The following is a 16,758-nucleotide window of genomic DNA, read 5'->3' on the forward strand; positions in this document are numbered from 1 at the left end:
GTTGAGCAGTAGTTACTGTTCTAAGTCCTGAGGTACCTGTACTTTCTACCTGATGGCAGCAGTGAGAAAAGAGCTTTGCCTGGGTGGCGAGGATCTCTGATGATGGATGCTGCTTTTTTTATGGCACGGTTTCATGTGCTCAATTGTTGGGAGGGTTTTACCTGTGATGTTCTAGGCCGAATCCATTACGTATGTAGAATTTTCCTCTCAAAGGCATTGGTGTTCCCATACCAAGCCACAATGCAGTCAGTCAGCACACTATCCACCACACATCTATAGAAGTTTGGCAAGGTTTTGATGATGTGCTGAACCTCCACAGACACCTGAGGAAGCAGAGGCACTGTTGTGCTTTCTTTGCAACAAAATTTATATGATGAGTCCAGGACAGGTCTTCTGAGGTAGTGACACCCAGGAATTTAAAGTTACTGACCCTCTCCACCTCTGATCCTCTAATGATTACTGGCTCATGGACCTCTGGTTTCCCTCTTCTGAAATCTACAATCAGTTCCTTGGTCTGATTGACACTGAATGAGAGGTTGATGTTATTACAGCACTTAGTCAAGTTTTCAGTCTCCCTCCTGTATGCTGTAAAGTGTTCCCAAACTCATACCATTATAGATTGAACCAGCCCCTACAGCCCCAGCCAACACAGTCCTGGTTGTAGAGTCACAGAGCACAGAAACAGGCCATTCAATCCAATTGTTCCATGCTGAGTCTGGGCCTCTGCTCAAAGGCCAAGGATGTGGACATAGGACAAAGGACACCCGGAGTCCAGGCCTCTGCTCCATGCAGGAAGGCTACCAAAGTGGACAGGTGCGAAGATCACACCTGGATATCAGGTCAGTAGCTTCTGGAATCAGATGTCTGTGTGAGGAGAAGGCATAAGGTATACCAGGGTTGGTGAGTTAATGAGTCTGGAGTTTGAGCCTGTAGATTGGGGTCCTGTCATTGGCTAGTTTGGGGGGGTCAGTACCAAAGACTGAAGCCCGAAGAAACATAAAAACGTAGAAAACCTAAAGCACAATACAGGCCCTTCGGCCCACAAAGTTGTGCCAAACATGTCCCTACCTTAGAAATTACTGGGCTTACCCATAGCCCTCTATTTTTCTAAGCTCCATGTACCTATCCAAAAGCCGCTTAAAAGACCCTATCGTATTCGCCTCCACCATTGTTGCCAGTAGCCCATTCCAAGCACTCACCACTCTCTGAGTAAAAAGCTTACCCCTGACATCTCCTCTGTACCTACTCCCCAGCACCTTAAATCTGTGTCCTCTTGTAGCAACAATTTCAGCCTGGGAAAAAGCCTTTGACTATCTAAATGATCAATGCCTCTCATCATCTTATACACCTCTATCAGGTCACCTCTCATCCTCCGTTGCTCCAAGGAGAAAAGGCCGAGTTCACTCAACCTATTCTCATAAGGCATGCTCCCCAATCCAGGCAATATCCTTGTAAATCTCCTCTGCAGCCTTTCTATGGCTTCCACATCTTCCTGTAGTGAGGCGACCAGAACTGTGCACAGTACTCCAAGTGGGATCTGACCAGGGTCCTATTTAGCTGCAACATTACTTCTCGGCTCCTAAATTCAATTCCATGATTAATGAAGGCCAATACACCATATGCCTGCTTAACCACAGAGTTAACCTGCACAGCTGCTTTGAGTGTCCTATGGACTCGGACCCCAAGATCCCTCTGATCCTCCACACTGCCGAGAGTCTTATCATTAAAACTATATTCTGCCATCATATTTGACCTACCAAAATGAACCACTTCACACTTATCTGGGTTGAACTCCATCTGCCACTTCTCAGACCAGAAGGTCGAACAAAGGTCCAGAAGTCAAAGCTTAATGGGCAAATCCTGGAGATTGGAAGTCATGAGGCCTGCTCTGCGGTTGGAGGATTGGTCTATGTGTGTGGGTGGGTGCATGGAAGGAGGAAATGGGCTTGTTGTTATTTTATTGATTGTTGGGTTCTGTGTTGTTTTGCTAAGCATTTTTGTTATGCTATTTTGGTGCTGGAATGTGTGGCAACCCTTGTCGGCTATGTCCAGCGCATCCTTAGGCGTGGTAGTTGTTAATACAAGTGACATATTTCACTTTATGCTTTGATGTACATGTGATAAATAAGACCATAAAACCATAAGATGTAGGAGCAGAATTAGGCCATTTGGTCCATCACCATTTCATCATGATTTGTTTCAGGGGGAGTAGAATATAAAAGCAAGGAGATAATGTTGAGGCTTTATAAGACACTAGTCAGGCAGCACCTATATTGTCAACAGTTTTGGGCCCCATATCTCAGAAAGGATGTGTTGTCATTGGAAAGAGTTTAGATGTGGTTCACAAGGATGATTCCAGGTATGAAGGGGTTAACATATGAGACATGCTTGGCAGCCTTGAGCCTGTATACACTGGAATTTAGCAGAATGCATGGCAACCTCATTGAAACCTACCACATGTAGATAAGGTGGATGTGCAAAGGATGTTTCCTGAGGTGGGGTATCCAGAACTAGAAGGCACAGCCTCAAAATTGACGGGTGACCTTTTATAACACAAGGAAGAAGGAATATTTTATAGCTTGAGAGTAGTGAATCTGTGGAATGCTCTGCCACAGAATGTACTGGAGGCCAAGTCCGTATTTAAAGCAGAAGTTTATAGCTTCCTGATTAGTCAGGGCATCAAAGGACATGGCGAGAAGCCAGGTGTATGGGGTTGACTGGGATCCATGATCAGACATAATGTAACAGTGGAGCAGACTCAGTGGGCTGAATGGCCCACTTCTGCTCCTACGTCTTAAGGTCTTATGGTCTACATCACGGAATTGCTTTCATGTTCAATCCTTCTCAAGCTCTCAGGTGTTTTGCCAGTCTAGAAATTTTAAAAATAAGTCTCTTGAAAAATAATTGGCAGGTGAGCTTTTTTGAAATGTGTAATTCAATATCTAAATTTATAAGGAATGCAGATTCAGTTGACACTTTTAAACGCAGCTCAAAACCTATTTATTTACCGCTGCTTTCAGCCAGCACCTTTTCATCTTGTATATTCTGTTTGCCCTTCAACTTGCTGTAAAGCACTTTGAACTACATCGTCTGTTTAAAAAGTGCTCTATAAAAAAGTTATTATTATTATTTTGATTGATTGGAATAAAAGAATGAAAAATCTAACAGAATGTTGCCTGGACTTGGGGTCCTAGCTACAAGGGAAGATTGTGTAGATTGGAACTTTATTCCCTGAAACACTGGAGATTAAGGGGTGACCTTCTAAATGTACATTAGAGCATGAGGGGCAGGGACAGGATGAAAGCCACATTAGGTTTAAGATCAGAGGCAAGTGATTTAGAAGAGACATCAGGGACAGCTTTTACCCACAGAGGGTGGTGCATATTTGCAATGAGGTGCCAGAAATAGTGTTTGAGGAGGGAACATCAGCAACATTCAAAAGGCATTCAGGTAAGTACATGGATAGTAGAGGCTTAGACAGGTCAGATGTTATTTAGGTACAATTTTTCATAAATTCTCTTGTATTTATTCTTTCTCTGTTGGGAAATGCATCTCAAGGATGTAAATGGAGGTCCTTTGATAATAAATTTACTTTGGTTTTGACTTGAGGGCTATGGGCCAAAAACATTCATATGTGACTTCTTCGTTGGGAAACACAGTCTGCACGGCCCGCTTCCATGCTCCATGACTCCATGACTCTACATAACAGTACACTAACAATGACTTGCATTTAAAGAAGCCATTCTACTTGTGTCACCAAATGGCAAGTAAGGAACTGATGGCTAAACTTTTCAGATATCTCTCCATACCTGTGGTAATACAGTCATCTTGCTGTGTTTCTGTTTCAGCTTCTCCTCTATCTTCAGCTTCAGGCTGCTCAGCACATACTCTACAACTCCAGGTGAGCACTGTACCACCTTGCGGACCACATAATCAGGTACAAAGAAGTTGAGCCTGTTGAACACCTTCCTGCATTAAGAATATATTTTAAGAACTTAAAGCTTTCAAATATGTATAGGAGCAGAATTAGAATCGGAGTCAGAATCAGGTTTAATATCACTGTCATATGTTGTGAAGTTTGTTAACTTAGCGGCAGCAGTACAATGAAATACATGATAATAGAAAAAAAGTCAATTACAGTAATATATATACTAAATAGTTAAATTAAATCAGTGCAAAAACAAATACCCCCTGTAATATAAACAAAAATTGAGGTAGTGTTCATGGGTTCTGTGGTAAACCATGTATACCTGTCTGGACACGCCCCTCTGCTGACTGCTCCAGTGGCTCCTCCCACAGACCCCTGTATAAAGGTGATTGGGGCACTGCTCCTCCCTCAGTCTTCAACATGGTTGAGCCCGTTTTCGCTGTTAATAAAAGCCTATCATTTTGTACTCTACTTCCAGTCTTCTAGAGTTATTGATAGCACATCAGGTTCAATGTCCATTTAGGAACTGGATGGCAGAGGAGAAGAAGCCAAGTGGGTGCCTTCAGGCTTCTATACCTCCTCCCTGACGGTAACAATGAGAAGAGGGCATATTCTGGGTGATGGGGGGGGGGGGGTTCTTAATAATGGATACTGCCTTTCTGAGGCACCACTCCTTGAAGATGCCTTGGATACTATGGAGGCCAGTAGCCAAGATGGAGCTGACTAATTTTACAACTTTCCGTAGTTTCTTTCAATCCTGTGCAGTAGACCACCTCCCCGTACCATGCATTAATGCAGCTGTCAGAATGCTTTCCACAGTACATCTGTAGAAGGTTTTGAGAATTTTAGGTGACAAACCAAATCTCTTCTAACTCCTAATGAAATATAGCTGCTGTTTTGCCTTCTTTACAGCTGCATTGATATGTTGGGACCAGGTTAGATCCTCTGAGATCTTGATAGCCATAAACTCTCTCCACTTCTGATCCCTCTATGAGGAATGGTTTGTATTCCCTCATCTTACCCTTCCTGAAGTCCACAATCAGCTCTTTAGTCTTACTGATGTTGAGTGCATTAAGACATTTGGCCCATTCAGTCTGCTCCACTATCTGATCCCGGCTGATTTATTAGCCTCCTCTACTGCCTACTCCCTTTGACACACTTACCAATCAACCTCCACTTTAAGTATACCCGACTGACTTCATAGCACATGAAAATCATATCCTTATCACCACAGACCTGGAGTTAGGTCAACTTATTAGAACATAAAACATAGAAATCTACAGCACATTACCGGCCCTTCGGCCCCCAATGTTGTCCTGACCATGTAACCTACTCTAGAAACTGTCTGGAATTACCCTAGTGCATAGCCCTCTATTTTTCTAAGCTCTATGTACCTATATAAGAGTCTCTTAAAAGGCCCTATTGCATCCGCCTGCACCACCATTGCTGGCGGTGCATTCTATGCACCCATCACACTCTGTGTGAAAAACATACTCACTGTACCTACTTCAAAGCACCTTAAAACAATGCCCCTCATGTTGGTCATTTCAGCCCTGGGAAAAAGTCTGGCTATCCACATGACCAATGCCTGTCATCATCTTATACACCTGTCAGGTCACCTCTCATCCTCCATCACTCCAAGGAGAAAAGGCCGAGTTCACTCAACCAATTCTCATAAGGTACGCTTTACAATCCAGGCAACATCCTTGTAAATCTCCTCTGCACGCTTTCTAGAGAATCCACATCCTTCCTGTAGTGAGGCGACCAGAAGCGAGCACAGTACTCCGTGGAGTCTGACCAAGGTCTTATATATCTGTAACATTACCTCACGGCTCTTGAACTCTGTCCCACGGTTGATGAATGCCAACACACCATATGCCTTCTTAACAACACTGTCAAGCTGCGTGGCAGCTTTGAGTGTCCTATCGACACGGACCCCAAGATCTGTCTGATCACATTGCCAAGAATCTAACATTAATACTATATTCTGTCTTCAACTTTGACCCACCAAAATGAACTACTTCACACTTACCTGGGTTGAAGTCCATCTGCCACTTCTCAGCCCAGTTCTGCAGCCTATTGATGTCACACTGTTACCTCTGACAACTCTCCAGACAATTCATAACACCCCAACCTTTGTGTTATCAGCAAACTTACTAACTCACCCTTCTACCTCTTCATCCAGGTCAGTTAGAAAAATCACAAAGAGGAGGGGTCCCAGAACAAACCCTTGCGGAACACTACTGGTCATTGACCTCCATGCAGAATACAAACCGCCTACAACCATCCTTTGCCTTCTGTAAGAAAGCCAATTCTGGATCCACAAAGCAAAGTCTCTGGATCCCATGCCTCCTTACTTTCTGATTGAGCCTTGTATGGGGAACCTTATCAAATGCCTTACTGAAATCTGTATACACTACACCCACTGCTCTACCTTCATCAATGTGCTTTGTTACATCCTCAAAGAATTCAATCAGGCTTGTAAGGCACAACTTGCCCTTGACAAAGCCATACTGACTATCCCTAATCAGATTATGTCTCTCCAAATGTCCATAAATCCTGCCTCTCAGGATCTTCTCCAACAACTTGCCCACCACTGAAGTAAGACTCACTAGTCTATACTTTCTTGGGTTATCTCTAATCCTTTTCTTAAATAAGGGAACAACATCTGCAACCCTCCAATCCATCAGTACTTCTCACATCCTTATTGATGATGCAAAGATCATTGCCAGAGACTCAGTAATCTCTGCCCTCACCTCTCACAGTAGCCTGGGGCATACCTCGTACTGTGCCTGTGACTATCTAACTTAATGTTTTTCAAAAGCTCCAGCACATCTTCTTTCTTAATGTCTACATGCTCAAGCATTTCAGTCTACTGTAAGTCATCCCCACAATTGCCAAGGTCCTTTTCCCTGGTGTATACTGAAGCAAAGAAATCATTGTGATTAATGGGGGACATTCAGCATCAGTGTGAAGTTGCATTGCTACAGTTTTTATATGGGTCTCAGGAATATGCAGGAGTATATTTTTATGTGTTCATTTATGGAATGTGGAGTCACTGAAAAAGTAACTCATTCCTCCTCACATGATCACAAGAGAACATAGAACAGTACAGGACAGGAAAAGGCCCTTTAGCTTGTGATGTCTGTACTGACTTTGACATCAAATTAAACCAACCTTATCTGCCTGAATGCCTCTTAGACACTGCTAGTATACCTGCTCCACCACCTCACTTAGCAGCGTGTTCCAGACACCCACGCTTGTGATCATGGGCTGAGCAGCTGCCACACCAGGCTGTGATGTATCTTCCATGGTGCGTTGATGAGACGCCCATGTATGACATGGTAGCATCACGATGTATGCAATTCATTTTCATTTTTCAATCTTTTTATTGATTTTCAAATAAAGAATATACAAATCGGAGGAGGAGTTTAGCAAATAGATAACATAAAAGACATATAAACAGCAATAATAAAAACAGAAAGTATATAATGTCAAATTCAAATAGGTAAAATATTATGCTGTTATATATACAATGATCAGAAAAAAACTACAACTCCTCATAGCAATCATTAAAAAAAATTGGAAATTTTATTGATAAAGAAAAAAAAAACACTAACTAAACTGAAACAAAAAAAAAGAGAGAAAAAAAAAGAAAAAGAAAGATTGGGCAGTCCAATTGAGGATAAAATTAGAAAAAAAGAGAGAGAGAAAAACACATCTTTCCAGTAATCACTGAACCTTCATGGATAAGGATTTTCCCCAAAGAGAATAAAGAAAAATAAATAAAAATAAATTAAATCATGTGAAAATATTGAATAAAGGGTCACCAGACTTGTTCAAAATTAAAGGATGTATCAAATATCTGGCTTCTAATTTTCTCCAAGCTTAGACATGAAATAATGGAGGAGAGCCAATAGAAAACAGTAGGCAGATTAGATTCTTTCCAGTGTAGCAAAATAGCAAAATATAAGCCCTATTTGTGACAGATGTAACGCAAAAGTGGGTACTCTAACTCATATGTTTTGGTCATGTGTAAGTTTAAATAATTTTTGGAAGGATTTGTTTGGAACATTGTATAAAGTTATAGATATGGATGTTCAACCTAATCCACTTACAGCAATTTTTGGGATTATTCCAGAGGAAGCAAGCAAAGTGTCTGCTTCCGCCCAACATGTGATAGCTTTTTCAACTTTACTGGCTAGGATGTATGCAATTCATGTAATTTTACAAAACATGAATATTTAATCAAACAATATATTTAGAATACTACTAAAATATTACATACACAAGACAGAGTGAATGTGCCCAGCAAAGTGGTTACCTGATTTATGCTTGGTCTCACCAATATAGAGGACAACACAACAGGAGCACTGGATGCAATAAGTAATGCTGTAGTTTTAAAACTATAATAAAAAGTAAATACATAAAAATAAATTAAATAAGCAGTGCAAAAATAGAGCAAAGAATTACTGAGGTATTGTCTATTCAGAAATCTGATGGCAGAGGGGAAGAAACTGTTTTTGAAACATTGAGTGTATGTCTTCTGGCTCCTGTACCTCCTCCTTGATGGTAATAATGAGAAGGGACATGTCCTGGGTGATGGATGTTGCCTTTTTGAGGCATCACATTTTGAAAGTGTTCTCCATACTGGAGAAAGTAGAGGTAAGATGGAGCTGGTTGTGTTTACAACTTCCTGCACTTTTTTACAATCCTGTGTCATGGCCCTCCATATCAAGCAGAGATGCAACCAAGTTAAAATTCTCTCCAAGGTACATCTGTAGAAATTTTTGAGTCTTTGATGATATACAAAGTATCCTCAAACTCCTAATGAAATATAGCCACTGTTGGGCCTTCTTTGTAAATGCATCAATATGTTGGGTCCGAGACAGATCTTCAGAGATGCTGATACCCAGGAATTTGAAACTGCTCATCCTTTCCACTGCTGGTCCCTCAATGAGGACTGGTGTATGTTCCTTCGACTTCCCATTCCTGAAGTCCTCAATCAATTACTTGGTCTTACTGACGTTGTGTGCAAGATTGTTGCTGCGACACCACTCAACCAGGTGATATTTCTCACTTCTTTAAGCATCCTTGTCACCATCTGTAATTCTGCCAACAATAGTTCTGTCATTGGCAAATTTATAGATGGCATTTGAGTTGTGCCTAGCCACACAGTAGTAGGCGTAGAGACAGTGGAGCAGTGGGATAAGCACACATCCTTGAGGTGCACCACTGTTGATTGTCAACGAGAAGATGTTAGATGCACACTGACTGTGGTTTCCCAGTGAGGAAGTCAAAGATCCATTTGCCAAGGGAGGTACAGAGGTCCAGATTTTGGACCTTGTTGATTAGATGGTATGATTGTGTTGAACACTGACCTGTAATCAATAAACAACTGCCTGACATAGGCATTGCTATTGTCCAGGTGATCAAGGCCGAGTGGAGAGCCAGTGAGATTGAATCCACTGTGGACCTATTGTGGTGATAGGCAAATTGCAGCAGATCCAGGTTCTTGCTTAGGTAGGAGTTGATTCTGACCATGACCAACCTTTCAAAGCACTTCATCACAGTAGATGTAAGTGACATTGGGCAACAGTCATTAAAGCAGCTCTGCCTGTTCTTCTTGGGCAATGGTATAATTGTCACCCTTTTGAAGCAGCAGTGAGAGATTGAAGACATCCTTGAACACATCCACCAGATGGTTGGCACAGGTTTTCAGTGAGCTACCAGGTATGCCATCAGGGTTCACCTGCTTGAAAGATGTTCAAACATCACACTCCAAGACAGAGATCATAGGGTCACCGGATGCTGCAAGGATTTGCACAGGTGTAGTTTAGTTCTCTCTTTCAAAGCATACATAAAAGGTGTTGAGCTCGTCTGGGAGCAAAGCGTTACAGCCATTCATGATGTTAGCTTTTGGTTTGTAGGAAATAATGGCCTGCAAATTCTGCCATTTCTAACTTCAACTGGAATTGTTTTTATTTTGCTCATAAAGTAGCTTTCCACAGGTTGTCCCTGGATTTCTGGTATAGTTCTGGATCATCAGTCTTGAATGCTACATATCTAGCCCTCAGCAGACTACGAATCTCTTGGTTCATCTATGTCTTTTAGTTTCAGTATATCCAGAATGTTCTTGAAGGCATTCACTCATCCACACAGGTCTTGATGAAGTAAGTGACAACCGTAACATATTCATTCAGATTTGAGGATGAATCCCTGAATATTATCCAGTCCACTGACTCAAAGCAGTCCAATAAATGTTCTATAAGTGTTCCTCCAGCTATACCTCCTTGGTCCTTACCACTGGTGTTGCAGTCTTTAGTTTCTGCCTATATGCCAGGAGTAGATGTCCAACTAGGTGATTGGACTTTCCAAAGTGTGGGTGTGTGATCTTACAGTAAGCATTCTTGATCGTGGTGTAACAGTGGTCAAGTGTGTTGGCTCCTCTGGTTCTGTAGGCGATGTGTTGGTTGTAGTTATTCAGAGACATTTTCAAGCTGGTCTGGTTGAAAACCTCACTATGATAGGGAAGGCATCACGGTACACAGTTTGTGCCTGTGGATCATAGTGCTTAGCTTCTACAGTGACTGCAAAACGTGGACCTGAGGTGGAATGTACAACACCACAAGGATAATGGTGGAAAATTCCCTCAGCAGATAAAATGAATGACATTGGACTGCTAGATTTTCCAGGTTGGATGAGCAGTTGTGTTATTGGCGAACGTTGAATAGGTTAGGACTTTATTCCCTAGAGTGTGACTAATATTTCAATCAATTCCCCTTTTAGTCTTCTAAACTCTAAATAGACTAGTAAATTCCAAAGTAAAAGAACTAAAACAGATCATAAGATATAGGAATGAAAATATGAAGAAATAAGATGAAGAAAAATAAACCAGAAAGATTATTTGAAATGAGGACTGAGAAGCAGAATTTGAGAAGAATTTGAAGGATCCTTGAAATGAAAGAGTGAATGGAGCATATGTTGAATATTCCAGCATGAGAGGTTAAACAAAGAGATTTCTGAGTCAAAAATGGAGTGAATAATGGACGTGGGTGCTATCTTCTGAAAGTGAGAAATTGAAACATGATCTTTCAACACAGAAACAGATCCCTGAACAGACTGCAGAATATAAGAGGGGGGAATTTGTAATCAGGACAAAGATCCTTAAATTGTTGTATTCAAATAGGAAGGCAATGAGGATTAGTCCGTGAGCCAGTAGGGTTGGTCGGTACCATCTGAGGGGAATAATGCTCAAGGTATACATCTCTAAAGTTAGAAAATATGTGACAGCATTGCACCAGTGGTAGCTTTATCATAGGCAAAGCACCATGGGATCATGGTTCTTATAGCATGGAGGTGCAACTCCCAGTCCCCCTCACGAGAGGCGCGCAGAAGCCCAAGTACTACATTCTCTACCATGTCAATGTATGATATCCAGAATGCAGATGGCTCATCATTGTTGTGACGGAGGTGTTCCAGAAAGTCTGTCCACAGGGTTATCAGCTCAGCTAAGAGTGGACTTTGCAGCAGATTGCTCAACTTCCGTTGGTTCAAGTCACCGGCCATGTTGTTCACATGGTCTAAGAATGATTTGATCATCCCACTCCTCTCTGGAACATTGTCCTCAATCCACGGTGTGAACTCTGCCCTTGCGAGTCTCATCAGTGTTTCATAGATGTAATTGTGGACCCTGACAGCACGGTTGTAGTGTTTACCATCAATAACTCCATTGATGGACCCCTCTGCCACAATTCCAGCCTCTATGCATACGTCCTTTAGACCAGTATCTCAAAATCGCTTTCCTAGGATGGCTAAGACATTACATATGGTATGGAATGTCCCCGTCCTGAGAAGAATGTTGGAGAAGCACTCTTTGTGCTTCCAGACAATTTCAGTGGCTTTTGCATAGAGTGCTTGATCCATGACTACCACAATTGTTTCTAGATGAAGTTCCTTCCTGATTAGCTCTGATTAGTTCAGGATTTCAGATACTGTGGTCAACTCTGTGGCTGGTGAATTAATGGTTGGCAAATACCCAACAATATCTTGTGAGCGCAAACACGAGGAAATCTGCAGGTGCTGGAAATTCAAGCAACACACACAAAATGCTGGTGGAACACAACAGGCAAGGCAGCGTCAATAGGAAGAAGTACAGTCGACGTTTCGGGCCGAGACCCTACATCAGGACTAACTGAAAGAAAAGATAGTAAGAGATTTGAAAGTGGGAGGGGGAGGGGGAAATCCGAAATGATAGGAGAGGACAGGAGGGGGAGGAGCTGGAAAGTTAATTGGCAAAAGGGATATACAACTGGAGAAGGGAAAGGATCATGGGACAGGAGGCCTAGGGAGAAAGGAAGGGGGAAGGGAGCACCAGAGGGTGATGGAGAACAGGCAAGGAGTGATTGCGAGGGGGCAGAGAGAGAAAAAAAGGGAGGAAATAATTGTAAATAAATAAGGGATGGGGTAAGAAGGGGAGGAGGGGCATTAACGGAAGTTAGAGAAATGAGTGGTTATGCCATCAGGTTGGAGGCTACCCAGACGGAATATAAGATGTTGTTCCTCCAACCTGAATGTGGCTTCATTTTGACAATGGAGGAGGCCATGGATAGACATATCAGAATGGGAATGGGATGTGGAATTGAAATGTGTGGCCACTGGGAGATCCTGCTTTCTCTGGTGGACAGAGCGTAGGTGTTCAGCGAAACGGTCTCCCAGTCTGCATCAGGTCTAGATGTTTTCAAACTCATCTCTCCCATTTCCTGCACATCTACCCTCACCCCATCTGCCTGCCACCCCACTTGGGATAGGGTTCCCTTTGTCCTCACCTACCACCCTACCAGTCTCCGGGTCCAACATATAATTCTCCGTAACTTCTGCCACCTCCAACGGGATCCCACTACCAAGCACATCTTTCCTTCCCCCCCCCCCTTTCTGCTTTCCGCAGGGATCGCTCCCTACGCGACTCCCTTGTACATTCATCCCCCCCCCCCCATCCCTTCCCACCGAAATCTCCCTCCTGGCACTTATCCTTGTAAGCGGAACAAGTGCTACACCTGCCCTTACACTTCCTCCCTCACCACCATTCAGGGCCCCAGACTGTCCTTCCAGGTGAGGCGACACTTCACCTGTGAATCAGCTGGTGTGAAATACTGGAGAGACCCGACGCAGACTGGGAGACCGTTTCACTGAACACCTATGCTCTGTCCACCAGAGAAAGCAGGATCTCCCAGTGGCCTCACATTTTAATTCCACGTCCCATTCCCATTCTGATATGTCCATCCATGGCCTCCTCTACTGTCAAAATGAATCCAAACTCAGGTTGGAGGAACAACACCTTATATACCAGCTGGGTAGCCTCCAACCTGATGGCATGAACATTGACTTCTCTAACTTCCGTTAACACTCCCCCTCCCCTTCTTACCCCATCCCTTATTTATTTATTTATCTATCTATCTATTTATTATTCTCTCCCTCTCCCCCCTTCACTCCTTTTTCCCCCCGCTCTCTGCTCCTCGCACAATCACTCCTTGCCTGTTCTCCATCTCATACTCCCCTCCCCCTTTCTTTCTCCCTAGGCCTCCTGTCTCATGATCCTTTCCCTTCTCCAGCTGTGTATCCCTTTTGCCAATCACCTTTCCAGTTCCTCCCCCCTCCTGTCTTCTCCCATCATTTCGGATTTCCCCCCACACCCTCCTACTTTCAAATCTCTTACTATCTTTTCTTTCAGTTAGAACTGACGAAGGGACTCGGCCCAAAACGTCGACTGAATATCTTGTGAGATTGGTTCTTGGTCCCTGGTGCAGATATTAAAACCAGCCCAGCTTGGGATTGTCTGATTCTCTGGATCTGTTTGCCTTGCAAGTGTCTATATCAGGTTCTTCTTGCAGGCAAGAAGAGCAGCTCCCTTGGTTTCCTGGACACAGTGTTCGCTGGTTGGGAGAGGCTGTGGGCCCACACGTGCACCTCCTACATATACATCCAGTTCTTAGTCCTCAATGGTGACTGATCTCTACTTCAGTTTCTCAATGTGTGGAAGCTCAGTTCCTGGCAGATGTGGTCCATAGACATTGGCCTGTACCACTATGCCATTGACTCTATGTGAAGTACCCTTTCCAGTGTGAGTTTCCTCAAGCCTATTGATATTGTCCCATGCAAGATTGGTGAAGACATGAGGCTTGATGGGGACTGGAAGTACAACTCTCTGGTTGGAGGCTGTTGCTAGCTTTTGGAGACACAGAGCAGTGTTGTTCTCTTCAAGTTGGAAGTCAGACACCCCATGCCCAAGCCTGTTCAGTGTTTGGATGAGCTCAGTGTTACCCATCAGTGTTTTTACTGCATAAGGGAGCAGAAGGTGCTTTGGTGGTTTATGTTGACCACATGTCACAGCATATATTATGTCCTGACTAAATGACTGAACCAGAGCAGCGACCCTCTGTGTTTGAGTCTTGGTGTCAGGATTTCCAGTGAGCAGTCCAACAAGAAGCCGCTCTAGTTGATCCAGTATGGAGGTATGAGCACTGTCTTTCACATCAGATGGATGGAATGGCCAGGGAGTCACAGTCATCTCCTGTCTAATGATTGATCTGATATGTGATGAAGTCTGATCTATGATTGTGGTGAACTAGATATACCTGTCTGACTGCTCCTGTGGCTCCTCCCAAGACCCTGCTGACTACCCCTGTGGCTCCTCCCACAGACCCCTGTATAAAGGCGACTGTGGCCTGCTGCTCTCCCTCATTTTCCCCAGGATGTAGTGTTGTTCTTCAGTCAATAAAAGCCGATATCTCACTACCTAAGTCTCGGCGTGAGTTATTGATGGTGCATCAATGATCTTCTCGAAATTGGTTGCCTTGGCCCTCCAAATTTTGAGTTCCCTCTGTAGAGTTTGATTTTCCAAGATAACATTCCTTAATGAAACACTTTCAGGAACCATTAACACACAGAAAGCTACCACTGCTGCATTGCTATTTTCTAGCACCAGGGGTGTTTACCTTGCCAAAAATCACTATAAGAATTATTCCCCCCAGATGGTACCAGTGGCCCAAATTTGGGGTCCTGGCTCACGGAGTAATTGGTAAACATATTGTAGAGCACAAGCTCCCGCGGCCTATTAAATGTTCTCAATGGTGTGCGTCTCAAATAGTCTCTGAAAGCTCCTTACAGAAAGTGCTTTGGAAAGATGGCAGCTTTTCTGTTGAAAAGCATGATGATACAAGTCATGGTCCTGCTGACGGGTTTCAGCTCAAAACACTGACTGAACTTTCCATAGAAGCCACCTGGCCTGCTGAGTTCCTCCAGCATTTTGTGTGTGTTGCAAGTCACAGTCTATGAGTTTGTTTTCATCAAAATCAAAATAAAACCAATCCAAATAAAAATCTGCCAAGAGGCATCAATAATAAATGTTAACTTGCAGGTTAAGTCAGTGGTGAGGAAGGCAAATGCAATAGTAGCATTCATTTTGAGAGTACCAGAATATAAAAGCAAGGATGTAATGCTGATGTGTAATAAGGCATTGATCACACTGCACTTGGACTATTGAGAACCGTTTTGGGCTCTTTATCTAAGAAAAAAAGTGCTGGCATTTTTCACAAGAGGTTCCAGGAATGAAAAGATTAATGAGGTGTGTTTAATGGCTCTGGGTCTGTACTCGCTGTAGTTTAGAAGAATGAGGGGGATCTGTTTGAAACCTAATGAATATTGAAAGGACTAGATAGAGTAGATATGGAGAGGTTGTTTCCTATAGTGGAAGAGTCCAGGACCAGAAGGCACAGCCTCAGAATAGAGGGAAGACAATTGAGAACAGAGATGAGGAGGATGTTTTCTTTTGTCAAAAGGTGGAGAATCTGTGGAATTTATTGCCACGTATGGCTGTGGAGGCCAAGTCATTGGGTATATTTAATGAGGAGGTTGACTGATTCTCATGGAGATCCTAGAGACCTGCAAGCAGGATGCAAGAAGCAGCCTTTCCTGAGCAGGACAACAACTTATCCCATTTGCTAAGGCCGATAAGAGTGCTGAATGCACCCGCCCAAAAGCTGCTTCAGGACTCCTCTCATCAGGCAAGGAATGGAACATGAGGGCAGATCTCGGCAGACAGCTAGTTTCCCACGGAAATCCTCATCACGTCCCTCTGCTTAGACACAGTACTGTGTTCTACGGCTGCCAAGTCAGTCCTCCTCATTGAGTTAACTATTCCGCGGAAGGGAAGAGTGGAGGCTGCCCACATGTGGAAGAGGCTAGAATGTAAAGAAGCTGACTGGAGGACCATCATCTGCCCTGTGGAGGTAGGATGCAATAAGACTTCCATTTTGAATACTGATGGGGGGTGGGGGGGAATGACATACCTGGCGGAAGCAACAGGGGCTGTGCCTCTGGCACTGAGTCTCAGTAAGGTAGAGAATTGGAGAGGATGACAGCAGTAATAGGGGACTCTATATAGTCAGGAGGACAGATAGGCAATTCTGCGAATGCAAAAAAAAGCACAGATGGTAGTTTGCCTTCCAGGGCCAGGATCCGAGATGTTTCTGGACACGGCCACAATTTCTTGAAAAGGAAGGCTGAACAGCCATAAGTCATGATACATGTCGGTACCAATAACATAGGAAGTAAAATGGAGGAGGTCCTGAAAAAAGAATACAGGGAGTTAGGAAGGAAGCTGAGAAGCAGGGCCTCAAAGGTAGTAATCTTGGGATTGTCGCCTGTGCCACGCGACAGTGAGGATAGGAACAGAATGAAGTGGTTGACAACTGCTGAAGAATTGGAGCCGGGACAGGGATTCAGATTTCTGGATAATTGGGACCTCTTCTGCAGCAGGTTGCATTTGAAGC

The 16,758-nt window shown here is 43.4% G+C and overlaps 1 protein-coding gene across 3 annotated transcripts in view; it reads right to left on the reverse strand.

Annotated features, from left to right (window-relative positions):
- Positions 1-16,758, reverse strand: part of LOC140726145 (sperm flagellar protein 1-like) — a 111,454-nt gene that overhangs the window by 20,744 nt on the left and 73,952 nt on the right. For all 3 annotated transcript variants that reach the window (XM_073042121.1, XM_073042120.1, XM_073042119.1), the window contains one exon: positions 3,810-3,969. In XM_073042121.1, coding sequence (XP_072898222.1) covers positions 3,810-3,969 — 160 coding nt within the window. The remainder of the gene's footprint in view (positions 1-3,809; positions 3,970-16,758) is intronic.

The sequence above is a fragment of the Hemitrygon akajei genome, chromosome 4, assembly GCF_048418815.1.
Source record: "Hemitrygon akajei chromosome 4, sHemAka1.3, whole genome shotgun sequence".
NCBI lineage: Eukaryota > Metazoa > Chordata > Chondrichthyes > Myliobatiformes > Dasyatidae > Hemitrygon > Hemitrygon akajei.